Genomic DNA, 18,264 nt, shown 5'->3' on the forward strand with positions numbered 1-18,264 from the left:
TTCCCGGGTTACTTGTTGTGTCTGAATAGCCAAGAACATAAGTTGAAATAAGTCTGTATTGAGGCTGAAAACCGATGTGGACTTCACGAAAACCATGTTTGGGTCAGCTGTCAAAAATTATTTGATTAAAGGTTGAACAACAGATGATTAATTCTGCATGTTGGTGTATGTTTTAAAGCTGGTCACCCAGATGAATGATATTATATTCTATTCCTGATATTCAGCCATTTATGTATTGCTTATTATGGAGGTTGAACAAGCCATACTTCAGACTAATTTTCAGCTGTCATTGTGTTCAGTCATTGACACCATTAACCAGCTATGGACTTGCAGAACTCCTCAGGACTCCTGCAGAAATCCTGAGAATCTCAAAACCCAGGAGGAATCCCTGAAGGAATTTCTTGAGGGTTCCCAGCAGGGACTTCTGAAATTATCCCAGAAGGAGCGCATGAAGTACTCCAGGAAGATAATCTTAGGGGAATTTTCGGAAGAATTCCTAGAGGAAACACGGAAGGAATTTCTGGAAGAATCCCGATATGGCAATGATAAATCGTGCAAAGAATACATACAAACCCCAGAAGAATCTCCTGGGGAAACCCCCTAAGGAATTCCTGAAGGAATCTTGGAATAAAAATCCTGGAGGAAAACTGGGATTCCTGAGGAAAGAAATCGAAATCCATCTCGGCTTTCTCAGAGAGTTTGTTTCAAGATTTTTCCAGACGTACATTCTGACATATCTTTAATAGTTCTCTTTGAGATTCCTTCAGGAGTTCAATCAGTATTTTTTTTGAGTTTCTTCTGGAATTTTTCGAGCAGTTCCTCCGAAGTTTTCTCAAGGAGCTTTTTCTAGGATCCCTTTCTTTAGCGATTCCTCCAGGAGCTCTTTCTGGGATCCCTCCAAATGTTTGTTATGGGATTCCTTCTAGGATTCCTCAATTTTTTTCTGAAGTTGACAAGGAGTTCCATCTGGAATTGCTAAACGAGTTCTTCTCCATATTCCTCTAGAAGTTTCCCCTGCGACATCTCAGGAAGTTCTTCATCCTTCTTTTGAGATTCCTTGAAGAGGTCTTTCTAGGATTTCTCCAGAAGTTTCTCTTTCAACAGTTAGTCACGGGAAGGCAATGTTGGAGGTACTCGAAACACCTGAACGGAACCCATGAAGAAGTCCTGGGAGAATATCATGAAGAATTCTTACAGGGGAAAGCTCAAGTTCACAAAAAGGTTGCATTTTTTTTTGGAATTTGCTTCTACAGTAGAGGTTTGATAACTGTAACATATTTTTAGGATGTCAACAAACTATCAACAGACGGTAAATTAATTTGACTATTCAATTGGGGCGAATTTGGCGCACCGTTTTGAGATTTGGATTTAAAAAGCATTGCAGTTAAGGCTCTATTGAGAATGGCAAATGTTCCAAAATAGTAGTTTTTCCCAAAATGATCCTCAAATCGAAGAAAATAATAATGTCGGATAGTTTATTTAGTAGATTATGACAATAGGACAACTTGATTTTGTTCGCTTTTTCGTCATTTTGGAGAAAAGTGCATTTTCAGTTTTGGATAATATACGATTGCCATATGTGCCCCCTCAAAATGCTTATTCTAGCTAAAAATTTTTGAAGGGGGGAGGGAGACAAAAAGTCAAAATTAAATTTGTATCAACCTTAGGCAAAATCACAAAATTCATCTGATTTGTTAAGAAATCTGAGTCGCTTAAGATTCACAAAGGTTTTCTAAATACCGTCAACACATTATTTTTCCTTCCTTAAAACTAAAACCGGACCAAAATTTTCGAAGGGAGAGTGACATAAGACAAATTCAAAATTTGTGTTAGCCTTATTTCCGCCAGAGTGCTCTAAAAGACCTCTCATGATGTTTGAAAACAAATTTCCAGTATATACTGTAACGGACAATGCCAGCAGGCACTGGTGCTTTCCGTACGATCATTTTTGATGAACAATTAGTGTTGGTTTGAGCCGTACATCGAGCGGTCGCCTTTATATTGTGCACTCATTAACTGAATAAATTCAAATCTTTTTTTATCATTCGCCGATTTTCTCATCACGATACAATACTATTTGCACGTTTGATTGTTACATTGACATTCGTGCACACAACTTAGAAACACGTGTTTGATGAACAAATTGAGATTTGAATTATGAAAAGTAATGCACCTGCTCCGGTGGGAATCGAACCCACGGCTCCCATTTCGCTAGACGGGCGCTTCTTTGCTCCAAGCTACGGAACCACTTGACCATCTCCGTCCTCTGAAGGCACAGAACTGAACTCGATTCAGCTCGAAGGTGGTAGTACCAATGGTAGAGCTAGTAGCAATTCAGCACGATTTAGTTCAAAAAGCTAGCAAACGTTATTTTAATAGAACTAGATTTTCCAAGCCGAAATATTAAAAGAAGCCAAAAAAAGACGCAAAATCCCATAAAAACTTTTGTGATTTTTTTGGTATTTTTTTCTCTTTGACATCTAAGCCGAAAGAGAGATGGATTTCTGAAAAATGAGTGTTCATGGTGTGGCTTCGCAGTCAGTTTGGCTTTCTATTTTGCAGAATCATTACATGTTCTGTGGCTTAATTGGTTAAAGCGCCGGTTTAGCAAATACGGAGTTGTGGGTTCGAATCCCACCAGAACGCGATTCCATCTCTCAATTTGCCAATCAAAGTTTTTTGCAGTACCAGAAAATCTAATAAATGGCAGTAGAGGGAAATATACAGGGAATGGCCAAAATGTTTGGGATAGGCAACTTTTTTTTCTCTCACAAAAAAGTTCAACAAGCTATAACTTTTCATAGAGCGTATCAAAAAATCTCAAATTTTGACTGTTTGTCAACCTATTATGTGTGCATCATTGGTACAAATTTGGGCTCGATTGATTAATTTTTCGCAAAGTTAGAACCGTTCGCGTAAAACACTATTTTTCAGACAACTCATTTTTGAGGTGTCATATCTCGGAAACCAGTGAAACGAATTGAATGAAGTTTTGTACGTACACTAACAATATGTAAATGCTTTACAAACTATTAAAACATAGTTAATTTTTAAACGTTGAAAAATGTTATCATGGATCGACACTTTTTGGATTTTTCTCGAAAAAATGTAATTTTTTCACATCAATGTCAATAAATTTAAGTGTTGATATCCAAAGATTTTCCACTTCTGTTCTCAAATTATCTCTAATCAGATATATTAGAGCCTATTTAGATTGAAGGAAGAACACATTTAGTAATTTTTGTGTGGTATTGTAAATTTGACTTATTTTCCTCTATATGGGTAAAAATTTCAATCCGGTCTAACTTAATTCGCCGTGAGAAAACATTACATTTTATAACGTCGTATTAAGCATCAATATATTGTTGATAAACGTTAAAAAATTCATTCAATTCGGTTCACTGGTTTCCGAGATATGACAGTTCAAAAATTAGTTGTCTAAATAATAGTGTTTTACCCGAACGGTTATAACTTCGCGAAAAAATCAATCAATCGAGCCCAAATTTGTACCAATGATGCACATATAATAGGTTGACAAACAGTCAAAATTTGAGAATTTGTGATGCACTCTATGAAAAGTTACAGCATGTTGAATTTTTTTGTGGGAGAAAAACAGTTGCCTATCCCAAACATTTTGGCCATCCCCTGTATTATTGATTCCGGAAGCACTTTCGCATTTTTCCCTGACGCACTCTGTATGTTACAGAGAACACATTCGATTGTGTTTACCAAGTAATTGTTGTTGTGAGAACGATGTTCTTTTTATCAAAGAAACGTTCTTTAAAACTGTATATGCGTGTTAAACGTTTAAGGGTATGTCAGGCCAACGTCTGAAATCAGGATCATCTGCGGGGAAAGAACTTAAATGTTTACTCGTCACCGTCAGTCGTTGTTTGCTCAAGAAGTATAGCAGCGATAGCAACAACAACGTTGCGTCGTCAACGTCGTCGTTGTCGTCACCGTTTCGGATGTCACCTAAAAGGATATGCGTTTCTGTGCTGCTCCTTCTCCGTATCGAATGAGATTTCCGGGAAAACAGGTGCAGGACCACGCGGTGATGATTTCGTCGTCATCAACGCGATTCGGAGGAGTGGCAATATTTGCACACGTTTTTGCGTTAAATGCTGTCTAATCTTGTTGTTGTGCCATTGGTGCTGTTTGCGACTGTCATCTCCCGGGGTCTGAGTGTGACATTGTGCCTTTGGTGGTGCTGTTTGCAGGCTGTCTACGCAATGGTGGCGTTTTTTTGTATTCCTGCTCGTGGTGATGTGTAACTCTATCAGGTTTTTCGACGGCGTGGGCGTCTGTTATTGTTTGGTTTATGTGACAAAGAATGATACAGGTTTACTATTATCATTCCAACGTTTCCATAGTTTTTTGAACATTGTATGTTGTTGAAGCAACGTTCTTTGATTTTCTTGGGTCAAGTAAGCTATTGGAGACTTAAAACCCATCACCATCATTTAAATTCCTGTTGCAATCTTTTTCGTGGGCTTAAACTTTCAGTAATTCCCCAGAGAAAACAAACCATGAATATCTTTTGCCGCTATACATTTCTCAAACAAATCTTTCAGCTTTCCTCCAGAATTTAAAACTTTCAGAAATTCGAAAATTAACATGTACTTCAACACATTCACAAACAATCTTAAATTCCCAGACACGATAAGATAATTTCCACCTAAAAGAAAACCCAAAAACTCGTAATTCCTTGTGAATTACTGCTCGTACCAGTCGTCTAACCGCCTCTTCTAAATACACACGTATTAACGAGCCTTTTCTTCCGTTTGCACCACGCGCTGTCGTTTTGTCTCGACTCGACTAGGCCACCCATAATCTAAACTAGTACAACGATAAGCACCCTTTGCAACGGAATTTCCGCATTATACTTTTGCCGCCCGCCCGGAAAAAGGCAAAAACGCATAAACTTTCGCAGCAATCACCGCAACGGGTCCTGCACCACCCAGCGCAGCGGTTCTTCTCGTCCCGGCCCACCCACTTCGGCGGTGCCCAAATCTCGGTACGATTCCTAATTCTTGTCCTGGTGACACCAGGAATGCCGGTTCCGCTGCTACGCCGCCGCTGGTTTGGTCTGGCATCGTCGGATTGGCAAGGTAAGTCAGGTTTTATTGCACAATGTGGTTACTATCTTTATTGTGGCCGGGGTGCTCTGCAGTAACAACAGCTGGAAAAGTGTTGGTACTCTTGTTTGTGTTGTACTTTTAGACTTTAGTTTTGAGGATGGAGGATTTGGAACTGAGAGGTTGTGGATAGTGTTGTCACAGACCAAAAGACGTAAAAATCATTTTACATAGTTTGACGGGCTTGGTGGCTACCGTTTCGGTCCGTCTTTTTCATCCTACCTTGAATCTTTATACTTATCTGATTCACCTTCCCGCATAAACGATAACCATAATAAGTGCTTAACCACCCATTCGAGATACAATTCGAACAGTATGTGGTATTGTTGAACCATCTATGTTACGGTCCGCGTATGGTGTTGGTTTATTAGGGTTCTGCTTTACATAATGCAACTTATTTTAATTCACCATCACTAGAACCATAACCAGAACCTTTTCATACAAAATGGCCAAGTTGGACGATGTGATGCTCAGTTTCTAGTGAACCGATTTGGCTGAAATTTTGACAGTCGCCGTGGAGCTACGTGAATTTTGATTTGTATTCAAATGATTGAGTTCTGTTCACTACATCAAAAGTTACAGATATACGAAACGACAAAATAATAAGACCACAATCAGATTGTCACTACCAAAGGATATATCAGAGCATCTGATGAGATGATTTATGATTGATATACTAGTACTAAAATTAAGGATGCTATTTAAACTTGGGGACATTTTTTTTTCGAATTGACCACAAATAACCATCAAATTCTGGTGTTATTGTTTTGTCGCATTGTATATCTATAACTTTGGAAGTTGTGAACAGAACTCGATCAATTTAATACAAATCAAAATTCCCGTACCTAAATCCATGTCGGCTGCCAAAATTTCTGCCAAATCGGTTTACAAGAAACTGGGTACCATATCGTCGAACTTGGCCATGTTGTATGAAATAGGACCGGTGGTTTTATTGTTTTGTACGACACTGTAACCAAGGAATTGGCATCCCTATCGTACCAATGCAATGTTTTCTTAGCCAGCATAACAGCGGCTCAAGCGCAGGGCTAAAGCTGACAACCTATCTTTTAACACAGCAGCATAACTTTAATGCTGGGTAAGAAAACAAGAAGACCATAACAGTCCCCTGACTGTAACATCTACAAGAACTATCTTCGCATTATCTGCAAAGTAATCAACACACAATCTAGAAACGTAAACACTATACCAAAACATCAATATTCCACCAACACACCAACATCTGTATGACTTTGTAAAGATACAGTGGCAAATAAGGCCTGCCGTGTGCAAGCAATTGCAATCATCACTTCCTTCCGCTTCTCCACATTGACCTTCAACCTGACTTAACAGGTGCTATTCTCACCTAAAAATAGAATATCATCAACACTGAAGATCAAGGTGTCGTATATCTCGCCTCTGAACCACTTCAAAAGATACTCTCTTTTAAGTTGCTTAGAAGACTGAGATCATTCACCTAGAAAACAATTCAGTCTGAAATTCAACCTCTACGTGGGTCTAGTGATGTAAGCCTTTCACATTTATTTCATTTCATTCCAAGACTTTCACACTAGTTTAAACATCATATATCCTGTGCTTTGGAGCACTTAAAATAATACTGTCTTCGGTGAAGTTGGTCAAATGAATGAATACTTTCTACTAGAAAAAAAAGTTCGATATTTGTTCACCATTTTGCTGATGTATTGTAATGAGCTACGAGTTTAGTCAATGCGTCGTATACCTCACAATCTGAGCCATTTCAAAAGATACTGGTTTCAGAAAAGTTGGTCAAAAGATTTAAGGCTTTGGAATTTTTATGGGAGATTGATTGAGAGACTTTTTAGGAGTTCCTAAGAACTTAGTTTAAGGTAGTTTTTCAACAATTCCTTTGAAATATGCTTCGGGTTTTTTTTTGGCAATTCAATCAACACTTTGTTTTTTCGCAACACTTTTGCATTTCGTTTAAAAACTTATTAATATTTTTTTTTATTTGCTATTTTATCTTGAACCGACTTTTCGAACCCTCTAAGCAGAATACCCTCTTCGAATGAGTGTAATCAGTTTCGTACCGTAAACCGGGGTCAAATTGATCTCCGGGTCGAAATTGATCACACGTTTTTCTACTAGATAAAGCATATTTAAAATAGATTGCTTAGAAATATCGTTTAGTATCAGATTCGAACAGCACGATACTTGCAAGGAAACCATTTAAAGTATGCTTTATCTAATAGAAAAACGTCTGATCAATTTCGACCCGGAGATCAATTAGACCCCGGTTTACGGTACCTTTTAATTCCGCCCTATTTTGCTTATCCTTTGACAGATACGCATACACTGATAGGCAAAATAAAGTGCCCACCCCATCATTTTTTGAATTTCTCCCATTTATTTGGTTGAAATTAAAGTAAACACACTGCAGTTTTTTTTTTCTAGAACTTCTTTTTAATATTCTTTTCAAGTTTTACTTACAGAACAATGATTAAAAAAGAGTTCTACAAAAAGAAAAAAAAAACAATTAGTATTATAGAAAAAACAGTGATAAAAAAAGTGCCCACTTCATTTTGGCTCCCGGGAAAATAAATCTAAGTAAAAGAAAAGCGTTTCAATAGTTTATGTGTCCTCCTTTGGCCTTCAGGACCAGCCGCAGGCGCTTTGGCATGTTCTCCACCAGGTTCCTTCGGTGCTGTAGATCAAGCTCTTCCCTGGCGTGTTGGACTTGTTGGTAACGCCAATTTTGTCAACCCAGGCATCTAGAATCGTCCACAAATTCTCGATGGGGTTGAGGTCCGGGCTTTTTGGAGGCCATTCCAGCGGTTTGATTCTGCAAGACCGGAAGAAAGACTTGGTCTTCTTGGCAGTATGCTTCTTGTCGTTGTCCTGCTGATATAGAAACTTCTCTTCAAGGTCCGTTTGGATCAGCGAAACCTCCAGATTTTCTCGCAGGATGTCGATGTAGGAATCTGCAATGATTATCCCATCAATTTTTACGAGACTACCCACTCCACTCCAAGAAAAACACCCCCAGACCATCACATTTCCTCCTCCATGCTTCACCGTGCCTTGGATGAAGCGATCCTGAAGCTCATCACCCGATCTGCACCACACACGAACCCGCCGCTTTCGATTGAAAAGCTCGAATTTCGATTCGTCCGTCCTGAGAACTGTTTTCCAGAACTCAAAGGGCTTATCAGCATGCTTAATAGCAAACTTTGAGCCGTTTGGCATTGTTTGCTTTGCTATTGAATGGGCGCTTCCAGGCAACCTTGTTAATGAGCCCCTGTGCTAAAAAACGGCGACGAACAGTTCGACCAGAAACTGATAGCTGAAGGGTTTCCTGGATCTCAAGGACAGTAACTTTCGGGTTTTTCTTTATTTCGCGCATGACCTTGGTGTCCGTTCTTGTATCCGTTATTGTATCCGTTTTGCGTTTCCTGCCTCTACCTGGAAAATCCACCACTGATCCAAATGTTTTTTGTTTCAGAAGAACTTTTCCAATCGCTACCTTGCTAATGCTGTAATTCCTAGCGACAGCCTGGTGCGATTCACCGTTTTGCACATCACGAACCACCAATTTTCGGATAGTAAGGGAAATGCTTTAGAAACAACTACGTTCTCCATTTTGTTTTAACCTAATCAAACGCGATCAACATGTTTAAATCTCAAAACATAAACAATCGAGGGGTCTTTCGATGAAAGCCTATCGGAAACATATTGATTTTCGAAGTGGGCACTTTTTTTGTCACTGTTTTTTTCTTTAATACTAATTGATTTTTTTTTCTTTGAGTCGTACTCTTTTTTTATCATTGTTCTGTAACTAAAACTTGAAAAGAATATCAAAAAGAAGTTCTAGAAAAAAAACTGCAGTGTTCTCACTTTAATTTCAACCAAAAAATGAGAGAAATTCAAAAAATGATTAGGTGGACACTTTATTTTGCCTATCAGTGTATTTCGACTACCACTTGTAATCTTCCTCAGTGTCAGTTATCCACTGGTAGTCGAAATACGCGTATCTGTTAAAGGATAAGCAAAATAGGGCGGAATTAAAAGGTACGAAACTGATTACACTCATTCGAAGATGATATTTTATATTTTACGCTAGTGTTATGAGAAATTATGAAGGATTTTCTTTGGGAACTTCTTCGGAAATTCTTCGGCAATTCTACAGAATTTTTTTTTAGAATTTGTTCGGAAATTCCTTGCTTTTACTTTCGGAATTTCTTTGACCATGTTTCTAGGATTTCAATCAGCAATGCTTCTAGGGATTCCTTGAGCATTTGTTTCTGATATTTTTTTTAACAATTAACTTAAATTTCCTTTCACTTATCGTGATTATTTCTTTTGGAAATTGCTTATTCAATTACGATAATTCTCTCTGCAAATTCTTTGATTTTTTTTTTTGCCATTTCGTTCAATACATAGGATGCCAAAGGGCATTATCGGCAGATTTGTTATCTTCGTCATGAGGGGATTTGTCGGTTAAATTGCCTAAAACTTAGTCGTACGATTCAGCTTGTTTGGGAAAGATTTTAGGCCAATTTTGAGTTTAATAGGTATAAAAAAAACCATGACGAAGAAAACAAAACGTCCGAAAATTTGTAATTTCCCCTATATCCAGTGAGTATTTGTTTAGCAATTAAATTGGAAATTCATTCCAAAATTACTTGAAGAATTTATTTGACAATTACTTCTATTATTCTTCCGGCAATTCATCTTTGATTTCTCTCTGCAATTCCATAGAGCAAATTCATTGTGGAATGCTCTGGCAACTCCTTTGGTAATTTCTTCGATGATTTCTTTAGAAATTACACAGGAAATTCCATTGGAATTGATCGGGAAATTTCTTGAAGGTTTCTCTATGCAATTTATTTTGGATTTTTTTTTGTTTTTTGAAAGTGAGTTCTTTGTGGGAAAGCGAGGGAGACGCGAGTGCTTGATCAGGGATCGAAATCGGAAGATAATCTTCACGCGTTGTTAGTTTTCTTCGAGAGAGAGAAATATTCCGAACATAATGTTCGTGCGTTAGTAGTTTGTAGTAGCGCTGTGATTCTCGAACTATATTGTTTTCTATGTAGAATCTTCTAGTCTTCTGAGCAACTTTGCTATGTGTTCCAGGACGTGAAATATTCCACAGCTAACATATAATGCTACCCCAATGCCCGAAGAAGGTTAAGAGGATCGTCCCATATACTCACAAATATCTGGACTTTCATCAGTCTGTCGTCAATGTTCATGCAAACAGTTTCAAAATTAGCTGGTATCAGGTATCAGTAGGTCGGCTCTAAAGGCACGTTCTCCTCCATTCGGGAAATTTGTGCCATCGCCATGAACACGAGCCTATTCATCATTTACCCGACGGAAAAGGAAAGGAAAAAGGATAGGACATGGGAATAGGATCGTCATACTCACAAAAGCGTACCACAATGGGTTCACATAGCGTCCTGAAAAGGACACTGTTATAACGCATGAACCGTAAAGAGAGCCTATAGCTCTTTACCACAGCGGGTCAAGAACAACAGAACGTCCTGAAGATTTAGGTTTCTGAAGTCAGTTTCACTTAATAAGTGTTTCCGGAGTACTCGGAAACGCAATTGCGCGAAAACTGGACAGTTACATATTAAATGATACGAAGTTCCATAATCGGATTCGCAGCTATCACAGGCAAATGAATCAGCATGCTGAATATTCGCCATGTGATAACTGAGTCGGCAGTGGCCAGTCAATGCTTTGACCAGCATGCTGCAATTCTGCTTTGACAGATTTGTTAGATACTTTGCCACCCCTAGAGATGGCTCAGTACAATACAATTTTGTTTGACGACATGACTCCAAACTATTCTAGTATTGTTTGTGCTGAGTGGCAGCCCAGGTGTCAATCTGAAGCTTCACCCAACACTTGGATACCGGAATAGCTGGCTCAGGGCCAATGAAGTCATGTGATGCTCCAGTGCGATCTAACTCATCAGCCAATTCATTTCCAGCGATGGAAGAATGACCAGGTACCCATACAAGGTGAACAGCGTTTGCTGAATTCAGCTCCTCGATTTGAGTTCGACAAGCGATAACTATCTTCGACCTGGAGTTGGTCGAAGCAAGTGCTTTAATAGCAGCCCGGCTATCTGAACAGAAGTATATTATTTTGCCCATTACGTGCTGCTGAAGTGCTGATTGTACTCCGCTCATACGAGCAAAGTTTTCGGCCTGAAAAACGGTGCAGTGTCTACCAAGTGAATAAGACTGATACAGCCTTAGCTCACGAGAATAAACACCAGCACCTGCTCGACCTTCGAGAAGGGAGCCATCAGTGTAACATACGATGCCGTCTGAAATACTTCTCTCCAGATATCCAGATGTCCACTCGGGAATTTCGGGAAAGGGGGAATTTCGTGGAAAATGTCCTATATGGAAAATTACAAGCAATTGTAAGATCACTTGGAGCAAGGACAACTTTGTCCCAATTTACCAAAAGTGGAAACAACGAGGTGTGTGTTGAACTGCGGTTCACAGGAGTTTCCTCTAGTAAAACGAGTACCCATAGACGGTAAGTCCAAGAAAGTGCTTCTTGTTTGAGATGAATGTGTAGTGGGGCAACGTCAAAGAGCACTTCGAACGCTGCCGTAGGAGTTGAAGAGAACGCTCCAGACATCGCCATTAAGCACATCTTTTGGAGATGGCCTAATTTTGATTGGACAGTTCTCACTTCGCCCTTTTGCCACCACACCAGACATCCATAAGCCAATATTGGACGACCAACAGTTGTGTAAATCCATTTGACGTACTTGGGTTTGAGACCCCAAGTTGTACCAAAGGTTCGCTGGCATTGCCCGAAGGCCATACAAGCTTTCTTGATTCTGAACTCAACATGAGGTGTCCAGGAAAGCTTGGAATCAAGAATGACTCCAACGTACTTTACCTGTTCAGTCACATTGATTTCAGAATCAAAGAGACGTAAAGATCGAACAAATCCACAAAAGTGGTGATAAGACTCCCCCTTGGGGGCATCCACAAACACTCAATTTCCTAATCGCCGCTTGACGCAATGTCGAGAAGAGATGTCGGTTTTTGAGCATTTGGTGAATCCAATTGAAAATCATTGGAGATATACCATGACCCCGTGCGGCTTCCAATATGGCATCGAAAGGCACGTTGTCAAAGGCACCCTCGATATCTGAGAAAACATCCAAGCAGGATTGCTTTTGAGCGAATGCTTTCTCGATATCGTAAACAACTTTGTGTAAAGAGTCACAGTAGACTTTCCAGATTGGTAAGCATGTCGATTCACATGAAGAGGCACGTTGGCCAGATGAACATCACGGATGTGATGATCGACAATGCGTTCTAAGCATTTCAGAAGAAAAAAGGTCAAACTGATAGAAACATTTTCGAAATTAGCTGACTGCATCGCAGGACATTTGAATTTTAGTATGTTCCATATTTTCAAAACTCTGTATTCGTACTGCTCTACTTCAAAATTTTAAGGTACTGTTTATACACGTAGTTACGTATAAACAATTATGGTCATTGGTAGAAATCAGTGTTGCGAATACTCACTAGGGAAAAAATATACTCACTTGCTTCAATCTCAGTCCAGAAGCATGCTATCAAAAAATGATGTTTGAAGGACTTTTAGATTGTAGTTTAATCTAAAAGTTTTCCGAATAAACTAAAGGTCGCAGATGCACACCAAAACCGTCAGAGAGATGTGAGCACAAGGTGAGTATGAATTACACGAATTTTACTCACCTCGTACTCACAGCTTTCTCACAACTTTGGTATGCGTCTGCGATCTTTACTTTATTCGGCAAACTTTTAGATTAAACTACAATCTAAAAGCCCTTCAAACATCATTTTTTGATAGCATGCTTCTGGGCTGAGATAGAAGCAAGTGAGTATCACTCTTGCAAGTGAGTATTCTCAACACTGGTAGAAATTCAAAACTTTCATTTAATTTTGTAAACTTCTGAAAGAGGTCTGGAGGAAATCTAAAAGTTGGCATGGACAAATATCTTTAAGCTATTAAGAATAACACATTTCTCGCAATGACCCATCATCTGGAACGCGATTTTGATAGCTTAACAACAATGGTTTTGTTTCCTTCTTTTCGAAAGAATGATTTTCTTCTGAGATTCCCTTAAAAATTCCTTCTGAGAATACTAGAAAGCGTCGTTCTAGGTAATGTATCTGTCCTCTGTGTTCCACGTTCATCAAATATAGACAAAAGACAAATATTTGCGTTTCTGTTTCTACAAGTTCCCAAATGCACCCGGGAGTCGTAAAACAGATGTGAGTGAGAAAAGGATTAATTGAAGTGAAATTGGCGAAAAAGTTACTCGTCCTCTCGATCAGACTCGACTCATACTCCTACTCACTTGATAGGCGCGTTACCACTACATCACGGGAAGACTCGAAGATTCAATGATTTACCTGAAATAGGAATCAACTCAAAAGTACGTTTTGCAGCCTACTCTTTAGACTGTATTTTTTTACTTTCATAACGATAAACATATAAATTGTAAAAAACTTTTTGATATTTCCCGTAATTTTTTGAAAATTTTTGGGCCTCTTTTATTTAATCCATCGCTTTCTGTATTCTTGCGAAAAGCTTTTAATCGAAATATTGGACGATCTTCTGTAAAAAACTATGAAAAAAAATAAACTCATGAAATTGCCATAGCAAGAACTCACACATTAGTTTTTAAACGAACTTGAGTATGAGTGCCATCAGTAATCTCACGTTCCCATATTCATCCTTTTTGAAAACAAGCGATTACGGAGCCGATTGATTCCGTTCTTTTTGTTTTCATGCGTGGCTCACTTCCAACAAAAAATACAAAAATAAGAAACAAAACAAACAGAGCTTCAATCCTTTGTTTTTCGTAGGATGAAAATGGGAGCCACATGCTTAATAAGGGAATCAATACCCTATCTGAAGTGAAACCAATAGGAATTGTGTATAAAAATCTGGAATGAACATTTTAGTTTTCGTTTGTTACTAATAGCAATAACAGCTCTCTAAACAATACAAGAATATCAAAGAAAATTTATTCAAAAAGTCAAAACATGTTTTACTGATAAGCTTATATAAAAAGTATCTCCAAAATTCCTTACAAAATTGGGCTAATATTATAAAGAATTTTCTAGAGAAAACTTAAGAAAATTATACAGATCCGTTTCATAAGGAATGACATTTTTAATATTTTTTGACCTGTTGATAGATTAAATAGAGTGTAATAGTGAAAAAAAGGTTTTGAATGAGATTCTAGAGCAGTTCTAAAAAACTTTTGGGGTTGCCTCTAAAATATATAGAGAAGTTCGATGAGGGTAATTGATAAAAAAAAAGTCTTTATTGATTTTCTGGTATATTTTCTGAAAGTATCAAAGACAAATCGTATGTCAGAAAGTCATGTTATAATTACTAGAGAGATTTTGTTCAAATACATATAAAATCTAATAACGTTGCTGAAAGAATTTTCCGGAAGGGAAGGTTGAGTTCGGTGCTTTTGGAAGTAGATCAGAAGATGAATTCTGGCGCACTTTTTCTTCGAAGAGAAGAAAATTTTCTTGCTGGTGGGCAATGGAAGAAAATTTCTTCTCTTCGAAGAAACTGTGCACCGGAATTTGGCCTCAGGTCAATGAATATTATTTTGAAAAGTTACTAAAAGAAAAAGAAGCGTATTTTTTTTCGAATTATTTTTGGAGATTTTTTTAAGAGATTCACGATTTTAGTGTTGAAAATAATTGCTAGCGAAACCTCTTTGAAAAATATCGCAAATTGCTGCCGCAGTTTATTTTTTTTAGATTTTACACTTTGAAATGCATTTGTGTCAGAGAATTTTCGTTGTATTGCAGCATTTTTTATGAGATTTACGAAGTTAGTTTCACATAAAATTACTGACTAATTTTGTTAATTTGTTGTGAAATCTATGTAAATTTGTTGAGAAATAGCTTGAATAATTCTTAGTTAATATTTTTTATAGGATTTCCAGGTAACTTTTCTGTAAAATGTTGTGAGTTTATCGAGAAAATTATGAATTAAACTATTCCAACCATTTGTCTGTGACCAGGTTCTGGAGGTAAACGAGCAAATGCTAGAAGATTTGGGCTAACTTTACGTTCGCAGAATACTAAACAGTTTGGGGGGCGATGGAGGCAATCCCTCGATTGAGTACCGTGTAATTTGCTGGATTTGCATCCGGAGAAGAAGGGCTTAAATTGTCGTTGCACACAGTAGGATATTTCAACGCACATGGCTTGTAACCCTACACCAGCTACCTACCGGGTGGTCATCGGTCAGTTTTCTACGGTCGGTCCTTGTTGTAAGTCGTTCAGTGGGTCGGATTTTTGCAACGTCCGTTGCTTGCTCGTTGTAATTCTATACTAGGTCAATTTGTGTTTGCTCGGACGCGGCGTTGGTGATTCGGGAGGATGGTTGGTGGTGGTATACTACTTATAGATGTAGGTGTACAGACAGCTAGCAGTATAACTGACTTGAACATAGGGAGCAAAAAGGATTATACGTAAATTCTTGGGATGCATCACTTACCTGTACGCTGTCGCATTCGCTCCAGGTGTGCAGCCGGGGTCGGTACTTCTTGTCCTTGTCGCTGGTGGCGCTGGCAATGGTCGCAGTGGAGGCTTCCGTCGAGATCCACACCAGGTTGCCCTTGGGTTGGCTGATCACGATGAAGGCGTGCTTGCCCGGTGGGACGTCGTGCTGCGCGGGGGGAAGACGAAGAAAAGGTATGATAAGAGCTTAAAGGGGGTTAAAGTTATTTTTAAATTGAGGATGAGTGGAAATTAGATCCAAGGTTATCCAACTGGAATAACAGAGGCCCAGACCATTTCGTTTCTAAATTCAACCAAATTCCGATGTTTTTTTTGTCTGTATTAACGAGATTTTTAACTCTAGGCTAGTTCATCTCGGGACCCACGTTTAACTTCCCTTCCGAAGGAAGAACCCACATTTTGTGAGTATGTCGGGAGTGGGATTCGATCCCAGGTCCTCGGCGTGATAGTCAAGTGTTCTAACCACCACACCAGGTCCGCTCCTCGATTCCGATGTTTTAAAGGATATTTAAATTAATGTCTTTGCCCACCAGTCATAACACGTCATCATAGTGCAATCAAGAAATCTTAAAAAGATGCAGAAAATCCGTGAATACATTTGTCTGCATCTGTATCGAAGATAACTTGTTTTTTCACAATTTACCGACAGGGAAAAGTTTTTTTTTTTTTTTTATCTGTATTAACTAGATTTTTAGCCCTGGGCTAGTTCATCTCGGGACCCACGCTTTACTTCCCTTCCGAAGGAAGAACTCTCATTTTGCGAGTTTGTCGGGAGTGGGATTCGATCCCAGGTCCTCGGCGTGATAGTCAAGTGTTCTAACCATCACACCAGGTCCGCTCCGCTAGGAAAAAGTTATTTATTTCAATAATAATTGGGCAGCTTTTACTTCATACTGCAGCAGTAAAATCCATCTTTGAGGTGCCACAGAGTTTAAGTAAATCTGGCGAAGTGAAAATTGAACAGTGATGAACAATTCGGCTAATTGCTGGTTTGGTGTGGTTGTCTTCGTCATACGCGAAATGAGAAAAATTGTGAAGTCTAAAGTGGAGTGAAATTGAAACGTTAAATTTTGCGTAATTATTTGATTTATGGTGCTGCAAGGAATGAATACAGTTATGTTCCGATTTTATCACGCCCTCCGCGCGTCATTTTCCATTAATTTACTGTTTCATTTGAAAGCAAGTGTTTCCCCTTTTCTTCAAGATGAATGCTGAAGGTTCGTTTTGAAACTTTAAAAATACTGGAACTGCGAATAGGTTTTGAGGAATATTTAAAAGCATTTTTGAAAAGAGGCGTGAAAAAATCGGAACAATACTGTATTAAGTTTACATATTTTTGCTGCTTTCTTCTAATGGGGTTACGTACAAAAGGCTGAAACACGAAAGGCTGAAATAACAAAAGGCTGAATTACGAAAGGCTGAATCACAAAAGGCTGAAAATGTCAAAAGGTTGAAATAGCATAAGGCTGAAATAATGATTCGACTAGTTTTCAAACAGCAAGCTTAAAGGCAGTCATGCGGGCCTAAAGGCAACACTAACATCATAGACAAACAGACATAACACTCCAATTAATCATAGCGTACACTGACATAATGATCTTTATGAAAATTTGCTAGTTGGCCGACCACTCAGCCCTGACACTTGTATTGGTTTTGCTTGAGTTTGACATTTGACGCACACTACCGCTCATTGATTGATGGTTCATTGGACGAACATGCTTCCGTTACTATGTTTGAAATCGGAAAGCGTTAGGACTGTTTTTCCGCGCTAAAGTATGCATTATTGATCACCTACATAACTATGACAGTATTTCTCCAAGCATATATTTAAAAGAAGGAAAAATCTCTGATCATATTGTTGGCAGCTGTAATGGCAACCAATCTCCATAACAGCATGACTCGAAAGAATAGCTCATGTTCAAAGAAGGAAAAATCTCCGATTGAAATACCATCAGTCATTTTTTGTGTTAGTTGGTATGCATCATTAGGCTCTTCACTAAGCATATTCTATGACGAGGACTCATATATGTAGTCGATCTGGTTAGCGAACGGGTAGTCATGCTGAGGGTGACGGGTTGGATTCTCCCTTGGGCCAGAAACTTTTTGTAATGGAAAATTCCTTAAAGACCGCAGGCATAAAGTATCTTCCTGCCTGTCACACGATATACAAATGCAAAGTGGCCATTGGCAGAGAAGGCTCTCAATTAAAACCTGTTGAAATGCGTATAGAAGCTGAAAGCAGGCTTTGTCTCAGTTGGGACGTTACGTCAGAAAAAAAGAAGAAGTACTATAACTAATTTTCTGCATTTTTGCAATTTCAGCCTTTTGTGCATTCAGCCTTTTGAAATTCAGCCTTATGTTAGCATCCCTTCTAATGAGTCATTGGCCAACTAAGTTGAAATATCTTTAAATATTGGCTATTTTGCATCCAATATGACGGGAAATAGCGCATATGACGAAGTTAATTTCTATTATAATCAACGGACCGAAGATTTATTGCGAAATGATAATTAGTTTATCGTTGCGTTGTAATGATAAAAATTTTAAACTATGCGTTTTTATAAAAG

General features: G+C 38.5%; 1 protein-coding gene across 2 annotated transcripts in view; it reads right to left on the reverse strand.

The window, feature by feature from the left end:
• Positions 1-18,264, reverse strand: part of LOC109623124 (uncharacterized) — a 582,257-nt gene that overhangs the window by 87,386 nt on the left and 476,607 nt on the right. For both annotated transcript variants that reach the window (XM_029870626.2, XM_029870625.2), the window contains exon 8: positions 15,675-15,845. In XM_029870626.2, the coding sequence (XP_029726486.2) occupies positions 15,675-15,845 (171 nt within the window). The remainder of the gene's footprint in view (positions 1-15,674; positions 15,846-18,264) is intronic.

This window comes from Aedes albopictus, chromosome 2, assembly GCF_035046485.1.
Source record: "Aedes albopictus strain Foshan chromosome 2, AalbF5, whole genome shotgun sequence".
Lineage (NCBI taxonomy): Eukaryota > Metazoa > Arthropoda > Insecta > Diptera > Culicidae > Aedes > Aedes albopictus.